The 18,840-nt window shown below is 42.6% G+C and overlaps 1 protein-coding gene across 2 annotated transcripts in view; it reads right to left on the bottom strand.

Moving 5' to 3' along the window:
• The window catches only part of PTCHD1 (patched domain containing 1), a 64,322-nt gene that overhangs the window by 19,533 nt on the left and 25,949 nt on the right, over positions 1 to 18,840 (bottom strand). For both annotated transcript variants that reach the window (XM_074323202.1, XM_019713810.2), the window contains one exon: positions 6,362 to 7,022. In XM_074323202.1, the coding sequence (XP_074179303.1) occupies positions 6,362 to 7,022 (661 nt within the window). The remainder of the gene's footprint in view (positions 1 to 6,361; positions 7,023 to 18,840) is intronic.

The following is an 18,840-nucleotide window of genomic DNA, read 5'->3' as shown; positions in this document are numbered from 1 at the left end:
GGAAGTTCATTAATTGGGTTACATTTACACTTTGCCAGTTATAAATATTTACTTTCTATGCTGAATTGTTTGGTTTATCACAGCCTGTTTTGTCTCACAGTTAAGAGTGAGAGTAAAGATGGACTCTGCTTAAGTTAAGACAGATGTTCACATCAGGGCAAATACACACATCTTATTCTTTCTACTGGAGACTTGTCACATTTTGGTCATTCTAATGGCAACACTGGGTTTTAATCTGAGAGATGATTTTCTTTCACTAGAGGGCTACAAATAAGAGTCCAAGAAATGAATTTGCTAATTGCTCTTTCTTGTTTAAAAACAAGGCATTTAGATACTGTGTGTGTGTATGCTCTGTATAAAATCAGTATGTACAAATGTGGCCCATAATATATGCCATGGCCATTGTGTAATATCTTTTCATATAGAAGACATATGTAATATATAAATATATGTACATATGGCATATCCTATTCAAACATATTTTATATATTTCCATATAAAATGTGTGAATATATACTATATAATATATAAATATATAGTATTTATATTCAAACATTTAAACAATATACACTACATATTATAAACACATAAAATACATATGTACACATGCACTTATTGCATAATGTATCATATTGCATATGATGTATGACATACCTAATGTGATACATGATATACTGTGCACCCAGATTACTTACACACATGCACGTACACACACACAGAAACACAAACCCCAACATGATGACGAGCAGGCTGATATGAAATTTATTTCATTGGTGAGGAAAAGAAATGTCAGCGCCACAACACCAGTCAGTATAGAGAAGGGGCTAGACTCCCTCTCTTAGGTCCTGCTACATTTTGGTTCTGGGCTGGTGAAGTAGCCTAGGTGAAACACAGGGTGTCCTTGACAATGACTAGGAATCTACCAGTGTTGGGAACTTCTGTAGGCCCATCTGGTCAAGACTACCCAGCCCCAGCAGTGCCTTTCTGAGATGCTTGACCAAAGGCCACACCAAGCCAGGTGTTTCTCCTCAGTGTTTAATTTTACCAGCTCAGTGTCCTGATGTTGCCTCCTGCCGCCTGACCTTTGTGGAATATGCCACTCTCCCGTTGCCTAAACTAGGTGGCTAGACCACCCCGTGTATATGTTGGAGGCCTGGGGCAAAGAGGAGGCACCCCCGCGTTCCTCTCCCTAACTGAGCTCTGCCTTCCTGGACCTGCGCCTCTAGTCCTGGTCTTGTCTTCCTTTATGGTGAAGAACAGAACAACCAAACATGTTTCGTTTCATCTCCCCAATCCTGTTTCTCCCCACCCACCCCCTTACTGTATGTAATATGATTGGTAGAACATAAGAATAAAAGGCTGAGAACTATTCACAAAAGTAGATTACACAATCTCCTTGGAAATTAGTCCCCTTACAAATAAGATTTTCAGGAAAACAACTTGGAAAATATTGTATGGAATTATCCCTTATTTTAAATCAGATGTAAACCAAAATGGGAACAACAAAATACCTATGAACCAGTTTGTTCCCCTAGAATCTACTGAACCCGTTAGTGATTTATATCTAAGAAGAGTATTTCCACAACACTCTAATACTCAGATACTTCTACTGTTACCATGCAGATTATCATGTTGTTGCACACAACGGACTCCTACAAGAATGTATTAGGTTGAACCATAAGAAATGACCGCTTTTGTAGTTAAAAAATAATCTGATATTGGTACCAATTTTGTAGGACAAAAAGGGTTGAATACTGGCAATTTCATATGGTTTGAACTTTTATTATTATCTGGCTGACCCCCCCCCCTCCCACCCGCCCCATTGTTTCTCATGACTTTGGAAATATACCAGAATACTTTCAGGTTTGTTTAAGTTTAGAGCAAAAATAACTGTGTTCCAATTTTTCAGTTAGAACTACATTTCTTGCGCAAGAACTTTCAGTCCTTTATAAGCCTGAGCTCCATATACTAGTAGCATCATATTCCAGGTGGCATCAAACGAGAACAAATTCTTGGAGAACTGAATCTGATCTTCTGGTTTCTGCTAAATACAGATAATCTTAGAATATATATCTGAAAGAAGCCAAGCATCCCGGCTATGATTTTCCTCCCAGCACTTAATCACATCCTTTCTTCCTTTCCCATCTTTGAATATGAGAGACCTGTCTGGATAATTCAGAAGGAAGACAGCATGCTGGATCTGGCATTTGACCTTCTCAAAATCCCAAACATTTGAAAGGGCTTGAAGAATATTGTTTTCTAAAGAATATTTTTTCGTCTCATCTGATCTCTATGACTCTTGTATCTTGATAAGTGCAAAGTAACACTTGTAAATTAGATTACCATATATAAACTAATATCTTAACTATTACCACAACTTCAATTCTCCCCTTTTAGCTGGTTAGAATATACATGAAGCAACAAACCTTCCAGATGAAGAAGGAAGAAAACCTTCCTTCTGTTCCCCTCTATATTCTCCAAAATTCCATTCCTTTCCTGATTTGTGTCTGATCAGCAGAGCTGTGGAAATATTAAGCCTGTAAGGAAAGTTTGCACGTACAAACCCTATGCTAATTTCTTAAATCATACCCAACTGTAGGACAATGGTGTAAATCCTCATCCTTTAAAGGAAATTCCATAATGGGTTAAAGTGATGAGGATCATATGTTTACAAATGGCAGTTCAAGAATCTTAATACCTGATATCAATATAGTTTGGAAATAAAGGCTATTACTTTATGCATAAGGGGTATGGATGAAATAAACTCCTCTCCAAACTATAGTAACTAAAAAATGCCAATGAGCATTTATAATGTAGACCTTTAAGGATTTCAGCTCTAAATACACTTATCTGACTCATATGGACAGGGGTTTTGGCAGAAATGGGATTGTCTAATATGCATGACACTGATTAAAACCATTCTAAATCATGATGTATCTATGCTTACATCATTGCCAAAATGATTCAGCTGTGTAGGATATAGTCTTATTGCCAGAGATGTCATGTATCATCTTGGCTAGAAACACAGTCACATCCCATTATGGCGAAGTCTCAGAGTTTAATCCAAATTCTTTCCTATTCTGGAATTTTGTCAGGTTAATACTGCTTGACACATGTGGTCTTAAATTTTTCCATTCTAAATCCACTGCCATCTTGGCATTTGGCTGGATCTGGCCTTACGTGACCGGCATCACACTGAGAATGTTGTTTGTTGAATTTAAAGTCTATAATGTTTATCGCATTATAGACCTATTGCCAGCTAAGGAAATGTCTGTATTAGAGACTTCTTCTGAGATACATTTCCTTCTGACTGAGGCCATACATTTAAAATATTTTATTTGATATTGTATTTATATAACATAGAAAATCAAGAAGTTTTGATTAAATTTGCTCCATTTAAGCGTAGCCATTTTGTGTTATAGACAAATGTAAAAACTGGACAGTTTATTGACTCATAGTGCAAAACCCTTAGCACTGTATTTCTTCTTGTTCATTTGAAATATTTATTGGCCTTTTAGGACTGGTCATCAAAAAAACCAGAATTAAACATTGGCCCTGAACGCAACATTTACAAACGTGCTCTTGCTTCTATTTTATTTTATAATCAAACTCTGAGAATGAAGAGTTTATCTGAGAAATACAGAAGGGCAACAACCATCCTAAATCCAGGCACCGTTGGCTTTATGAGCCTATTAAGCACCCATTACATGGTGCAAAGTATTTATTGCAAATGGGCCCTAGCTACTAACGCATAGCTTCCTTTCATGTTGTGACTAAGTAATTTGAGATCTCTTTGGGCTGAAAATGTACAGAAAGGTTGCACACTGACTGTCAGCAGGGAAAACTGCCATCAAATCAATGCCTGTAACATTCCTCACAAATTGCAAACAAGGGAGTATCGGGCACCTGCAGTGCGTGGTCTCTTTCATCACAAATGCCAGATTTTTCTGAATTGAACTCTGACGTCAAGTTCAGTGATAGTCTCTGCAGAGTTGTGGCACTACTATCTCTGGATTTGTTCTTTTTTTTTTTTTTTTTTTTTTTTTTTTAAAGACATTCCCCTGCTAACAGCATCTTTCCATCTCTAATATCAGTCCCTGCACCAGTACTATCTAGTACCCTCCTCTTTATTTATGGTGACTTTTACTTACGATATTTAAAGCTTCTCTAAAAAGTACAAAAACCAGTTTTAAGGAATTTTAAATATTGTAATTTATTTACTTAACACAATTAATTGAAAGATGTTTTGAACATTTAACTTCATTCTACTTAGTGAAATTGATTTTTTAGTGAAATGACTTTTAAGAAGTTTTTGAATATTACTATTTTATATTCCTTAAAATTAATATTTAAAAGCTCTAAATATGGTAATGTTATTTTACTTAGTGCAATTCGTTTTCAGGGAGTTTTAAATATTGTATCATACTTTGAGCTCACTGGTTACTACCTAGGGTATCATAAAACCAGAAACAACAGTCCTTTTTCTAATCCTGATACCCTTTTCTTCCTCACCTTAAGAACTTTACAGTTTCCCTTCAGTTCACCACCCTTTTCTTATTCCTGTTTCTCTTCCCCCTTCCCTGCAAGAACAATCACGACAACAACAACAGAAAATGCTGTATTTTTAAAATGAAAAGCTAAAAAAAAAAATAAACAAAAAAACCAAAACCAAGCCCGGTGACTAATCGTGAGCAAAACATCTTAATTTAAATCTTGACTCAAGCCTTTGTGGAAGCTACTAATACCCAGTTCCCCTGTCCTTCCTCTTCAAGGAACAGCCCTGGATTCCATAATTGATGCCCAGGTCTTGGGCTTATTTTAAAGAGGCAAATTATGCTGCCTTCTTCACAGACCGAATCAGGAGGAAGGGCAGCAACCTCTTTCTCTGTGGTGTTCAGCAGTGATGCGGAAAGCGACCTGGGAAATCCGCAGCTGGCTCGTCCCTCCACAGTGCCCCACTTTTTCACAAAAGCTACTAGTCTATGTTCATCACCAGCTCTGAATTCCCGCAGGCCACAGAGTATCGCAAGCAGCATGCAGTTCTGTGGCCTCGTAGTCACGCCAGCCCTGCTTATCATAACTTTAACCATAATGCAGCTGAGATTTCCCAAGTAAATTCTTCTCTGCTGCCGCCCGCCCCCCAAACAGGGCAATAAGGCATACTCATGAACTCAACCATAGTTATTTCTCAGTCAACGAAAAGTGCCACTTCATTTGTCATGTCAGTATCTGATTCCAAATGACATTTTAATTTCGCTAACGGAATTGATGAGACGTTGCCACAGAAAGGGGGGAAAGCTAACCATGTGAATCCTTGGCCTGTAAGAACCATCAGGCTTGCTGGGCTGCCATCTTCAATAGCAGATGGACAGGGTAACTGATATTATACGATGACCACTATGGCTTTATTTTGAGCATGATCTCTAGCAGGGAAATTCCTGCAGCCCCTGAGAGAGAATATAGTGGTGGAATTCTCACATCATCATTTTAAAACATTCTCCTGAGTTCATAGAAAGGACAGGGGAAAGTCCTATTTATGTCTCACTGTTGCTTTCAAAGTTCTTGTACATGTATTATATCCTTTTGTGTGATTGTTCAAATCCACTCTACCCATAGGGTGGGGAAACTGAGGGCAGCAGACATTGTCAGCACTCAACCCATGTGCCCTCCCATTCACCATTCTGGAGCTCACTTCTTACTACCAATCCCGGTAACTGGAGGGATTGCTCCAGCTGCAGGAATGTGCTCAGTCCTGCCTGGGAAGGGCCCGGGTAGTAATGAATGAACCTGGGGAGAGCCCTCCATGAACCATACACAGGGCTCTGGGTGCAAAGCCCAGCCTCCAGCTTCCTCACTGTTGAAGGAGGAACTCTCTGAGGAGTGTTCTGTGTGGTCTCCCAAAGGTTCCCAGTGGGTTCGAGCCCCGGGGGCCCACAGCAGTAACCCGCTCATTAACGCCCTGAATTGTCTTCCTTCCCTGTCTCGTGTCCTCACTCCCACACTCAGGCTTCCCGGGCTCACTTCCCCCAAAAATTATTGTCTCTAAATCCTTGTCTCGGGGTCTGCTTTGGGGATGCCCAACCTAAGACCCTGGGGCACAGAGAAGATTATCTGCTAAATACCACATAGCGACTTAATGGAGAACCAGAGCTGGAACCGGACTTTGGGCTTCCGGCACATCCACCACAGAAGGTTGCTACTTGCTGACCACCAGCACTTTGTAGTGTTGGTCCTAGGACTCCCGGGCAAAAGGAAGACACTCTAAATGAAATGAAGTTGTTAGATGGCTACTCCTTGCCTTTTACTAACCCAGTCACTCCAAACAGCAGGAGGAAACAGAAAAAGGAAGAGCAGTAATTACCTAGCATGACGAAAGGGACTCCCAGGAAGGTGGAATTGTATTTCCCACCAGTCAGATTGATGATCCCAGCCGCAGTGAGAGTGGCCAGGCTTATGGTCACCAACCCCAGCAGGCCTAGCCAGGGTTTGCTGCGGACGCAGTCCTGCATAGAGCAGCAGAGGATGGCCATGGTGACCACCAGGATCAGGCTGGTAACCAGGTAACGTTCTGCTACGCGGCTGGTCTTCTGGAAATCTTCCCTCAGGGAGGAGGACGTGTAAGGGTACATTTTGACTTTGCTGTTGGATTTCTGGAACAGTCGGACAGTGTCGCAGAAGCTGGACTCCCATTTCTCGGCCACCATGTCGTTAAGACTGTTGATGGACTGCAGGTAGTAGGTGAGCTGGACGGCCTCTGCAGATTTCACGCGGTCCTTGCTGTGCACGGTGACGCCTCCCAGCTGGTGCCCGTTGTACACCGCCCTCCCATCCTTTAAGTGAGTGATCGGGTACGTGATAGCAAAATTGGTCCGGTTGGTGGCCCGGGCATTCTTTAGCTCCTCCAGAACATGCACTATGTCATCCACGATGCAAGTCTTATCATTATTCAGGATGCATATGTGGGCAAATGTGTAATTGAAACCAGGCCTCGGAACCTGGATCCTGGTCACAGCAGCATGCAACTAGAGGAGAAAATGAAAGTCAGTGTTTATTACCAAGAATAAGACGTTAATACGTGCTGTTAACTCTGTGGATTCAAATATCTGTATGTTGGGTGGGTGGGTGGGTGGGGGAACTCACTCATGCCATCTCTAAGCTAAAGAGTTCAAATGAAACGTGACAACCTTACATGAGAAATAGGTAGTAAGGTCGCAAAGCACGCCGCTGACTAGTGGTCCTCACTGTGTGGCCCCTGCACCGGCACCAGCACAGCCTGGGAGCCGTCAGAAATGGCAATTCTCAAGCCATGCCTCAGACCTGGTAAATCCCAATCTCTGGGGTGGGGCCTAGAAATCTGTGTTTTCACCAGCCCTCCAGAAGATTCTGACATAGCTCAAGCTTGAGAAGTGCTGGGCTGAAGTACCAGTATTATTTCCACAAGTTGCGTTCTGTATTTGTAACTCAATTGGTCTATAAATGTCTGAAAATTTTAGATAGGTCCACTGTTCATTCTCCCTCTTGCAAATGTAATGTAAAAAGTGAACTTAGCTGCAGTTCTAAGTGCAGAGCTCCTCTGCAGGCCCATCCCTTGCTGTTGCTTCGTAGGACAGCTACATGACTTCCCCATCCAATTCAGTCACTGTGCCACAAAAGACAAGAGGGTCACCGTATTCTCTGACTTCCCTTGTCTGCTCATATGGGAAGGGAGCTATAACTCCAGGAGCCTGGCAGGGATACATGGGGATCGTGCTAAAGGGGCACAGTGGGATTTATTCTCTACACCTCACTCTCAGTCAGATTTGCCACGCCCAGGTCTGTATGCCTGGGATCACAGTGCACATGGGCATACGAGCACTCAGTAACAGCCCCTCCAACATGCCAGGCACAGTTCTCGGTCCTTCATCCAGATGAATGCATTTAATCATTACCCAAAACTATGAAGTATTAGCCTCATTTTCCAGACAAGGAAACTGAGACCCAGAGAAGGCAAGTCACTAGCCCAAAGTCACACACACGGTAAGAGAGACAGCTGGGCCATACCAGGCAGTCTGGCTCTAGAACCTGTGTTCCTGGCCCCTCACCACACATCTCTATGTTGGCGATGCCAGCAGCTGAATGAAGGTTCTCGCTAGCAACTCATTTCTGAATTTGTGTTTTCACTGCCCCACCCCTAAAAGAATCACAAGTGCTCAAGTTCAGGTACGTAGGAGTATGTGTAATCTACAGTCTAAGGGGAGAAAATAAGGTCTTCTCTGTGTGAATTGTGGCCAGTCTTCAAAATGAGGCCAGTGGTTAGACATGTAGTTGAGTGTTAAATGAATGAATGCATCTGGAACGGTGCCGAGCCCTGAGTGGGCTCTCCCAAGAGCAGAAATAGCCAGTATTGTATATCTGATGAATGAAGAACATTTCACACGTAAAGGGAAGAAAGCTTAACATCCAGAGTTGCCATACTATGTCTGCGCCTTTATAACTCATAACTTTCTGAGCAGCTCTATGACCCTGATTTATTTTCTCTTAAATCTGCTCTAGATGGGTTGTTTGCTAAGACATTTTGCTGTGCTTGTGCCAAGGTGGGTGGGATATTTATTACACTTTTTGAAAATGTCTGAGGGACACCAGCTGTCAAAGTCCTTTAGTTAGCACATAGCATGAGTTGTTAATCCTAATGCTCAGTGCCCCTCCCCCACATCTCCTCATGCGCACTAACCCTCAGGTTCAGGAAACAATTCACTGCATTAGGTTTGGCTGAAATATTTTAAGTTGTTTTCCTTTACACACACACACACACACACACACACACACACACACACACACACACACACAATCTCCCAGAGATACCCAGGAGACTATTTTCACAAAACTCTAACCATATGCTAAATTTTTGTTTTGGTGCTTTGAGATTAATGATGAGAAAAATATCTTCAGTATTTTAAACTGTGAGACTGTGTTCTCATCCATACTTCTCTAAGGATGGCCCAGTGAATTTTGATTAAAAGAACTCCTAACTACAAAAACATTCCAAAATATAAAAGGTTATTTTGGAGGAGAGACGAACCAAGAGGAATTTAATGACGAGAGAGTTTGATAAGAGTTAAAAGATAGACTTTGGGGAAAGATTCAAATAGCCTAGAAAAGGAGTGGTATTGAAAGCATGCATATGTGTAATATTTAGTGTATTGTTTGTTCCCATGAACCGTCTAATAAATCTCCCTTAGAGTGATTACTAAATATGTCAAGAGAAAAAGATTGCCAAATAAGATGGTGTTAAGCCACAGGGCTGAACCCAATTATAGCAAGGGGATATTTTCCATCCATTCTCTAAGGCCATACCCTACTGGGTGGGGAGTGGTAAACTATTTAGTGGTCTGCCAGCTCTGCAGATCTAACTCTATGACCCCTGGGGCCCCTGACCAAAGAAAGCAGACACTATGTTAACCCCTGTACCACCAGATCCTAGGAGGGAGGCTTGGAAAATGAGAACCTTACTGAAGTTTGAGAGGGAAGGCTTCTTAACTCTTAGTACCAGAGCTACTGTGAGATGCAGCTGCTTTGACTTTCCGATGGGGAGGTGGGTAGAATGTGTCACTTTTGCTTCTGAGTGGCATGGAGATGCTAAGTGACAAAGCAGCCAGAGAGGGGGTGTTGGCTGAGGCCGCCCACCTGGCAGGGGGAGTCTGTGGGATTCTACTGTGGAATAAGAGTGAGAGGATAACAAGAGGCATGGGAATGGAGAATTGAGACTCCCTTCTGTGACTTCTGAAATGACTCAGTTCTGATCTTTGGTTCCTGTGACTACACATCAAGTACACACACAACCCACTCTTGGCTGCCACACAGCCGTGGGCAGACACACTGCACGTGCTGCCTGCACATATACCTGTATAGGGTTTTAGAATGCCTGCTATACTTTCCGAAAGGAGTCCCACTCAGGACAGCAGACACATTCGAAGGTGTTCTTAGATACGTTCACTTCATATGTTTAATTTCTGCACTGAAGAAGAAAAAGTAGGTAAAAGTGATGACAAATTAGCTTATAGTGACTTCATCTTTGCCTTTAAATTAACCTTTGCTCTTGGGGGCAGAAGGGGAAAGAAAGACAGGGAAACTTCAAAGCATGATAGTGAAATGGTGACCAAGACACTCGGTCCACAGCATGGACAGCTTCAATACACACAAGCTTATTACTGGGCGAGGTAAGAGACCCTCGTCTCAGAAAAGGAAATGAGGGGAAAACGACGCAAAGTAATAGTCCTGACCCTTAATATAGTCTCACTTTGTCACGTGAATCAACATATAATCCATGTTTCTATAACTATGTATAGATTTTGGATTACTCACTCAATACACATTCAATAAATAATCATCAAATCTGTGTTGGCAATCATGGGATCATTTCCCTGAGTCTAGGGTGCCGACATGCACACCTGGGAAATCACATAAGAGATCCGATGTCTGAAACAATGGGAAGATCCTAGCAGCAGACAACACCAAGTGCTCTGTACTCGTAAAACCTGGTCCAGTGTCAATCCCAATCACAGTATTTTTTTTTTAATTAGTATTGCATTTGCTGCCAGAGGCTAGAAGTGAATGTTAAATTGAAATTCATTCTAAGGCTCTGAACATACTGTTTAAATTGTTAGCTTTTTTGGGTTTATCACCCATTGGATTAAGAATGATGGTAATTGTAACTGGTCCGCTAAGGACTTTCTATACAGTTTTAAGAATTTACCTAATAACCGTCTCTCTAAGGAGACAGTTAAATCGTTATTCCCATTTTATAGCTGGAGCACGTGAGGCCTAGAGAATGTCAGTAACTCACCTAAGGTGACCTCGTAAGGAAAGTGCAAATGCAGGATTCTAAGTTAGGCTTTCCTCCACAGTGGGATACTCAGCCCTAGGCCAGCACAACTTTAGAACTTTAGTGAGGGTGAGGAGGACCTGAGCAAGAATGAAGAACTGTCAGCCCTCCTGGTTCATGTGATCAGCTGGGGAACGGCCACACTTGGGGATCTGGGGCCCATGAAGAGAGACCAGAAATAATCCAAACCGCTAAACCTCCTCTTTAGGCAGCAACGTTACGTGGTTATTAGCAGGTAATGAAGGGGGTGGGTTTTGAGCTCACTGACTTTTCTTATTCTCCATCCAGCCTCTGTAGTTGCCACATAAAACTTTTCCAAGACAGGCTTACCAAGAAAAAAGGCCGTGGGCATAACAGAATCCAGTAATAAGAAGTTTTGGCTTCAAGTCTGGCTTCTGCTGCTTAAGTAGGAGTGTCCTAGACCCCAGGAATGTCACTCTACGTCTTCAGATCTCAGATTTTTCAATGAAAAAGAAGGTTGATCTAGCTAATCTTATAGACAGACCCTTTCAGTTCTAACATGGCACAATTTTAAGCTGAGTGACATCCACAAACTATACAATCAGATTCTAGGTGTAAGAAAGTTAACTTCATAAATATCAACTTGAGACTTATTACAGCTGATTTCAATATGCTTTTACAACACACTGAAGTTCTTTTTAGCTCACTGACAGATCTGATAGTAGATGAAACCCAGCAAGAAAACCACAGGGTAGGGAAAAGAGATTTACTGAAAAAAGAAGAAAAGATTCTCTTCTGAGTGATTTCCCATTGTAGGGAGGCACTGGCTCTTCTAATCCCCTTCTGCCAGAGCCTGGGACAAAGCCAGTGTGGGCTGCCTGCCGGTCACGATGGGCCAGAGTCTAATTTCCTCTCTGCCTCTCCCTGGCACACTCAGACCTTCCTCAGAAGACAGCAGGGGCACCTTGTAGAGGAGAGTTCCAGAAGGGATCTGGGAGGAAGGAAGTGTCTGCTCCTGCACGGTGATTAACATAGGAAAAATACCTGGGGGTTCAGGATCTTTTACAATACCTTTCAGCTCTTTTTGTATTTGTCTCTTGTTGAAAAGGGGGAGAGTGAAGGCAGGGCGGCCACTCTAACAGGCAGGGTAATTAACACCTCACGCTATCCCCCAGCACCCTCACCTGCAGAGGAGAGATTCAGAGGAGGTGGGGGTTCCCCAGTTCCCCAAGGGGGAGTCAGTCTGATGATACCACCTTCATAGGCTGCCTTCCCTTCCTTAGCTCACCTCCCCATGCCCTTTTGCTGCCACTCCTAAATTAGCTGCAGTATTGAAACAATTTAAAAAGGGAGGTTGTTCGTTTGCCTTTCTAACCTATATCGTATGCCCCCAAACATTACCTTCAAAGTGACTCTAAATCAAAATTGCTGAAAAAATGCTTTCAAGGAATATCTGGTTTACACCCCCGAATGAAACATTTTCTTCACTGAATGCCTCCACATTCCACGTCTTGAACTGGGTCTATATTCTGCAACTGTAAACGTTTAGGAACTGCCTGGCAAGGTAACCTCACCCAGAACACAGGAAAACACCTTGAAGTAAATGGGTCTGGTCTCTGAAGTTCATCAATTACGCTAGTTCCCTCGGCGTTATGTTCTGTCTTTGCATGATCTCACTCTCACCCACTCTCTTTCCTCTTCTTTTAATAGAAATGCATTACATCAGAACACCAGAAGTTGCAAGTTGGGGATTGTTACCGTGATTCATTTGTAGTGCAGCCAAAAGCAAGTTAGTCATCCCTTAATAAGTGAACAGAAATATCACTCTGCCTTTGAAACATTGCATGTTTGGAGGACACCAAATTTAAGCTGTGGATGTAGCCAAACAAGTGACTATCTATCAATCCACATACTTCCTCTATCCCTGTGTGCCTGGGTCATACCGACCTGCTGCAGTGACAAAAGACAAATGATTACCTCTGTCAATACTGTAGAGCCAGTGCAGGGCTGGAAGCATGGAATATTTATTTTTCTTCTTGCTTTATCAGGGGGTAAACACTCTTTGTGGCTACAGACACTAAAAAGCAGCCAAGAGAGCCCCACATTGTAATTCCCCAAACAGGCTATCTTTGCAGCCTTGGCTGAAAAAAACAACAACAAACAACTTTGGATTTCAAGCAAATAAATCTGAGCTTTTAGAAACAAAAAATAGTAAGGATGAAGGAAAAGGCAACTACAGTACTGAGTGGAACTTTTGCCTGCTTCCACGTTGGTCTGGATGAGATAAAAAAGCAGTGAACCAGAGGTGCAATACTCTTTTTTTTCTAGCCTGGGAGAAAATTTCACTTGGTCTTGATTAGAAAAAAAAAAAAAAAATCCTTGATACCTTGAAGACCCCTGGAAATCTGTAAAGTTAAACTTTCTGATTAGAGTGGTTAGTTTTTAATTCTGCTATCCTCACTTGATTTTCATGGTCACACTTAAACTGTGGTTGAGCACGTTTGTGGGTAACAAGGATAGCATGCTCTTAGAAATGGGAGAATGTTAAAGCCGATTGGCAAAGAGAAATCCCAAGGAGCCAAGTGCCTGGGGAACAGGTAACAGCCCCCAAACCGCCGCGAGGTACAGAAAAAAGCAGGATACTAAGCCTACCCAGGTCTGGAGAACAACCGTGGACTTGAGTGGGAAGAGCACTGCGTCAGGCGTCAGAAGACTTCAATTTGAGTATTGCTCCTGGGCCTTGCTGACCACGAGTTAGAGATAAATAAAAAACGAACCATTGAAAACATATATCATGCCACTTCCCTGATCTGATCTAAATCCTCCAGTGGTTCCCCACTGCACCGAGAGCAAAACCCTAAACGCCCTGACTGTAGCCAATAAGACGGTACCTTGCCCTTGCTGACCTCTCCGGACTCAGATCTCACCGTGCCCTAATTACACTGCCCGTCTTTCTCGATTCTTCCTGGAACGTCCTTCCCCCTGATAGCCTCACTTCCTTCACTTTCCTGCTCAAATGTCATCATCTTTCCTGACCCTACCCCCAATTAAAAAAAAAGCATCCTTCACCATCACTATCATCTTTGCTTGTTTTAAGTCTTCTTGGCACCAATTATAATATTACATTATATGTCTCTTTGTTTCTTTATTCTGCTGTCCCCACAAAAATATGAGTGTTACCATGCTGGCGTGTGTGTAATCTCCATTACCTAGGACAGTTCCTGGAACGTATACGCAATTGTTACGGAGTAAACACGTGACTCTAATCATCTTGTAAATGAATGGATTTTAGCCTGTCTTAGGGGCACGATGAGGGCCACATGAGCTGCTGGATGTGCATGGCTTTTGTACATTAGAGGGTTATACACCTGCACTATAGAGTAGGGCAGTATGGACTGGTTTCTCCTCTGGTTAGTACCTTACAGCTGTCCAGATACAGCCCTAGAACTGATTTCCAATTCCCCTGGAGCCCCTGATCTTTCCTGGGATTCGACAACATCCTGTGCTTTAGCGGGAAGGGCATGGGTTCTGAGGTCAGAATGCCACAAGTTCAGACCCTGCCTCTCTTAGTTTTGTCTGTGGGCCTGTAGCAGACACAGCTGGGCCCTGTCTCCTCACCACTTCAGAGCACGCCAGCAAACATACACCATGCCACTTCTCTGCTCGAAATCTTCTAGCCTAATGTGGAAATACCGCAGCATTAACATACTACCTCATTCCCGAGTGGCCTGGACTCATGACTAAAAACAGTTCATGTATAAATAGCTCATCACCCTTGTCCCCAAGGTGGGATGACGCTTTGGCTTGTGTTCCTCACTGTTTTCCAGAGTTCCCCAGAGGCATTAGACTCCAGTTGCCCACACAGTAACTGGCTTGACAATGTTCCTGCAACTTACTGCTTCCCTTCCCTGTCTCATGTTGCCATTCGCTTACCAGTGCTTCCTGGGGTATCTTCCAAACATATTACTCACATTGAGTCCTTGACTCCTGGTCAACTTTTGGGGAAACCCAAACTAAGGCAATGACGTTAGGCATTGAATTCAGTTTCATTATCTGTAAAATGGGGATAAACGTGACCTCATAGGGTCATTATGAAGATCAAGTGTAATAACATATAAAAGGCGTGGCCAATGGCTCAGTTGGTTAGAGCGCGAGCTCTCAACAACAGGGTTGCCGGTTCGATTCCCACATGGGATGGTGGGCTGCGCCCCCTGCAACTAAGACTGTAAACGGCGACTGGACTTGGAGCTGAGCTGCGCCCTCCACAACTAGATTGAAGGACAATGACTTAGAGCTGATGGGCCCTGGAGAAACACACTGTTCCCCAATATTCCCCAATAAAAAAAATAAAAAAAGGGGGTCTGGCCTGGCATTTAGTATTGGGTTAAACCATATGAAATTGCCACTTGTAAAGGTAAAAAAAGTGCTTCAATACTGGCAATTTTACGTGGTTCATCTAATTGATCTTCAGTCAGTGTCTGTTCTTTTCCCTTCCTCGCCCCTCCTTCCTGCCGAGAGTCCAGTCAGAACTGGAGCTTCCCTAGGCAAGTATCAGGCAATATTATTTGGTTTCCAAGGGACAGTCTGGAGGAACCAGGACAGGCTTTTAGGGAAAAGACAATGGTGTGGGGCTAGGAAAGATCTCACAGATATACACATTCCCTTTTCCACATGCAAAAATGAGACTGCAGCTACTGTGGGCACGAGTCCCTGCATGCAACTCAAATTCACACTGTTAGCAACCTCATCCTAAGAGAAAAAGAGAAGATCCATGTAACCCACATCCCTGAAATATTTGAAACTGCAAAGAATGAATAATAATGTTAAATCTACAAAATTATGAACAAATGTCTCCATCAGAAGAGCTCTTTGGCAATTATTTTTCCTTCAGCGGGTTTACTAAGTTTCTAATGGGCACTGAGTGTGAGAACAATGAAAATGAAGGCTGATGGAAGAAACAAGAAAGAAGTTCCACCTAGTGACACGGTAACGGCGCTCCTGAATGATGGACCACCAGCGCTACAAGAGCGAGCACTTGATGTAATTCATAAAAGACGATTACCTGGTAGTGCATTTTTCCCCAGGAAGTAATTTTTTTCTGTTCCCAAGGTTTTCACACAAAATTATTGGCCTTAAAAATCACAGGAGTGTCCTAGCTGCTGCCCTCCAGGTCTGAAAAGAGGTCTCATAGAGCAAATGGTGAAGGCTATGATAGCTTCTGTGATTCACCATGCTAGGAATTCGAACCTTCTGGAAGGTGCTAATGTTGATGGCATAGCATGGCATGGAGAAGACAGACCGCCTGGACTCAACTGCCAGCTTTGGCAGTTAGTAGATGAGTGATCCTGGACACTAACAGCTCTCTCTGTGCCTCAGTTTCCTCATCTGTAAAGGGAAATAATAGTCCTTATCTCACTAGGATTGTTGGAGGATAAATGAGAAATTGAATGTAAATTGCTCAGTACAGTTTCTGACATACAAGTGGTACCGAGTAAAGGTTTGTTAGCAAAAGCAAATTTCCATTTCTATCCTCTGTTTTGCCTGGCTTCCCTTCACTTTATTTTTCTCTAACTGATAGAACTGCCTCAGTTGTTTTTGAAAAGTATATTCGACGAAATGTAAAGGTGACAGAGTTTTGTTCACGTATATACTGAGAGACTGAAGAATATATGGGGTTAACAGTATCCATCAATACAAATATTTGAAGAGAACATCTGGCTAGTATGTGTTTAAAAGTTGGCATTCCCTAATTCCAAGATATGCTGCCAGCCTGAAACCATCACACTTTTTTCAGGTTCGTTGCCTAGTTAGATTACCATGCACATCAGACTAGGTAGGGAACTATGGTGGGGGCGCAAGAAGGAAACTAAAAGGTATTAAGTACCTACAAAGTGTTGGGCTTTGTGCAAAGAATGGCTGCATCTATCATCTCATTTAATCCTCACAGCAACTCAGGGAGATGGATGTTATACTGCATTTACAGGTGAGGAAGCTAAGCCTCGGGAAGCTTAAATAACTTGTCCACAGTCACAGATTTCATAAGCGGATCAGCCCAGATTTAAATCCTGGGCTCAGAAGATTGTCCCCTAATGGGCGTTCCTTTGGCAAAATAAAGACTTTACCCCCTAATCTCTCTGCTTTGGCCATCTGGATATTGATAAACTTGGTTTTGGGTATTAGGCTTAAGCACGGTTAGGCCACAGTATGAGATGGTTAGCAGCAGTTATTAATTAAAAGTGGTGATGATGTAGCACAAAGTCACGGGGTCAAACATGACAAAGATGCCTAGGAGAAGCAGCAAGCCTGACCTATATTGAGTAGTGAGGCCCAGCAAACGCCAGATAGCTGTGACAGAGACTCAGAGAAAGGCACAACCTCGTTACCGATGACAAGTGTATGCAACCAGCTGGAGATGAGGAAAGCAGATGTGCGAAGAGACAAAACTTTCATCAGTTCAAATAGCATCCTTTGCATCTTGTACGTTTCCCATGTGACTCCCTCCTACCCACTACAAGTGCGCGCGCACACACATACTGAAAAGAAAAAAAACTTTGTAGAACATATTAGTGAAAAGGGCTGGAGATTGGGGCATTTATGGTAAAACATCAGATTGAAGTTTGGCATCACCCCTCAGCAAAGGCAGTTTAACACTAAGATATAGACGCTCCATGAGGGCAGGGGCGCAGTTTCACTCCATCCTGTATCCCTGGCACATCGAGGAAGCCCAACAAAGATGTGCTGACAACCTTCCTTCTTGCTGATTTATATTTTCTCTAGTGACATTGAATGATACTTCATTTGTGCCCAAAGGCTACTGTGCTACATGCATATCATTTCCATCTTAAATAAACAGATGACATTGAACTTAGTCCTGTCGTTTACACACTGCAGACAAATGGCTAATCTCATTAGACAAATGGATATGGTTAGACTACAATCTAAAAAACATAAGAGCAGAAAAACAATTTAGGTAGAAGGCTGCATACTGAAATAATTATGTGTTATGCTTAATTATAGAGTAGTTTGATTTTTGTTGTGTATTTGTTGGGTTTCTGTTTTTTGGTGTTTTTTTTTGAGGGGAAAAGTTTAAAAATACAGAAAAGTTAAAAAATACAGAAAAGTAAAAACTCCCATGTACCTATATCCAATCATGTCTATTTGAAAAATTTGCCCCTGCTGTTAATGCTGTTGGTGGGTAGGATGACTGTATAATTTATCCAAACTGGAACACTTTGGAAGAGTGCAAGAGGGCGCTATTAATTTCATTGGAACATCAGGCATAACGTGGGACCATCACAAGCAAAGCAGGATGGGGGTCTCCCGATTTATGGGTGTCTCAGGATGGAGACACTGATGTGACTTCATCCTTTTATCCCTCACAGTGGGCATGAGATGGCAATCCTGGGCTTTGCAGACCCATCCCTGCTGATGGGACCTTGACTATCGCAGGTGATGATATCCTGTCATCAGATAAGCCTCCAGTAAAGGAATCTGGAAAAATTCCTTCCATCTCTAACTATTGCTAACCACACCTACCTTCCTGCCATTGCAACTTCCATGTCAAGGCTCTAATGCTTTGCAGGATTCAGCTCTCATGTAGCCTAGTTCTGTTCACTACTGCAGAGGTGGAGTGCCTCCATTGCACCCTTTAGAACATTCCATCTAGAACATTCCATTTAGAACATTCCGCTGCCCTGAACACACTGGCCCTTCTGGAATTGGCACATGGCTTCCACTTGGTTGTCTCACTGACATGTGGCTTTGCTGTGCCAGGAGCAGAGATTACTTTCATATCCGAAGATGTCACTCTGGGTGATTCTATCTTGCTTTAAGGCTGACAGTGGCTCACAGACTTGGCTGATGAAATTTTTCAAGGTTTGTAGATGTGAAATCTGTGATGGGTCTCAGACAGGTGGCAGGTGGGAGGCTAGAGCATTTTTGCTTTATTGGGAGTTAGAGGTCATGCATTTCATCACCAATTATAGCAGCGAATCATTTACTCAACATGTATTAAGTGT

Source organism: Rhinolophus sinicus, chromosome X, assembly GCF_036562045.2.
Source record: "Rhinolophus sinicus isolate RSC01 chromosome X, ASM3656204v1, whole genome shotgun sequence".
Taxonomy (NCBI): domain Eukaryota; kingdom Metazoa; phylum Chordata; class Mammalia; order Chiroptera; family Rhinolophidae; genus Rhinolophus; species Rhinolophus sinicus.
This window is presented reverse-complemented; position numbering and strand designations above follow the sequence as displayed.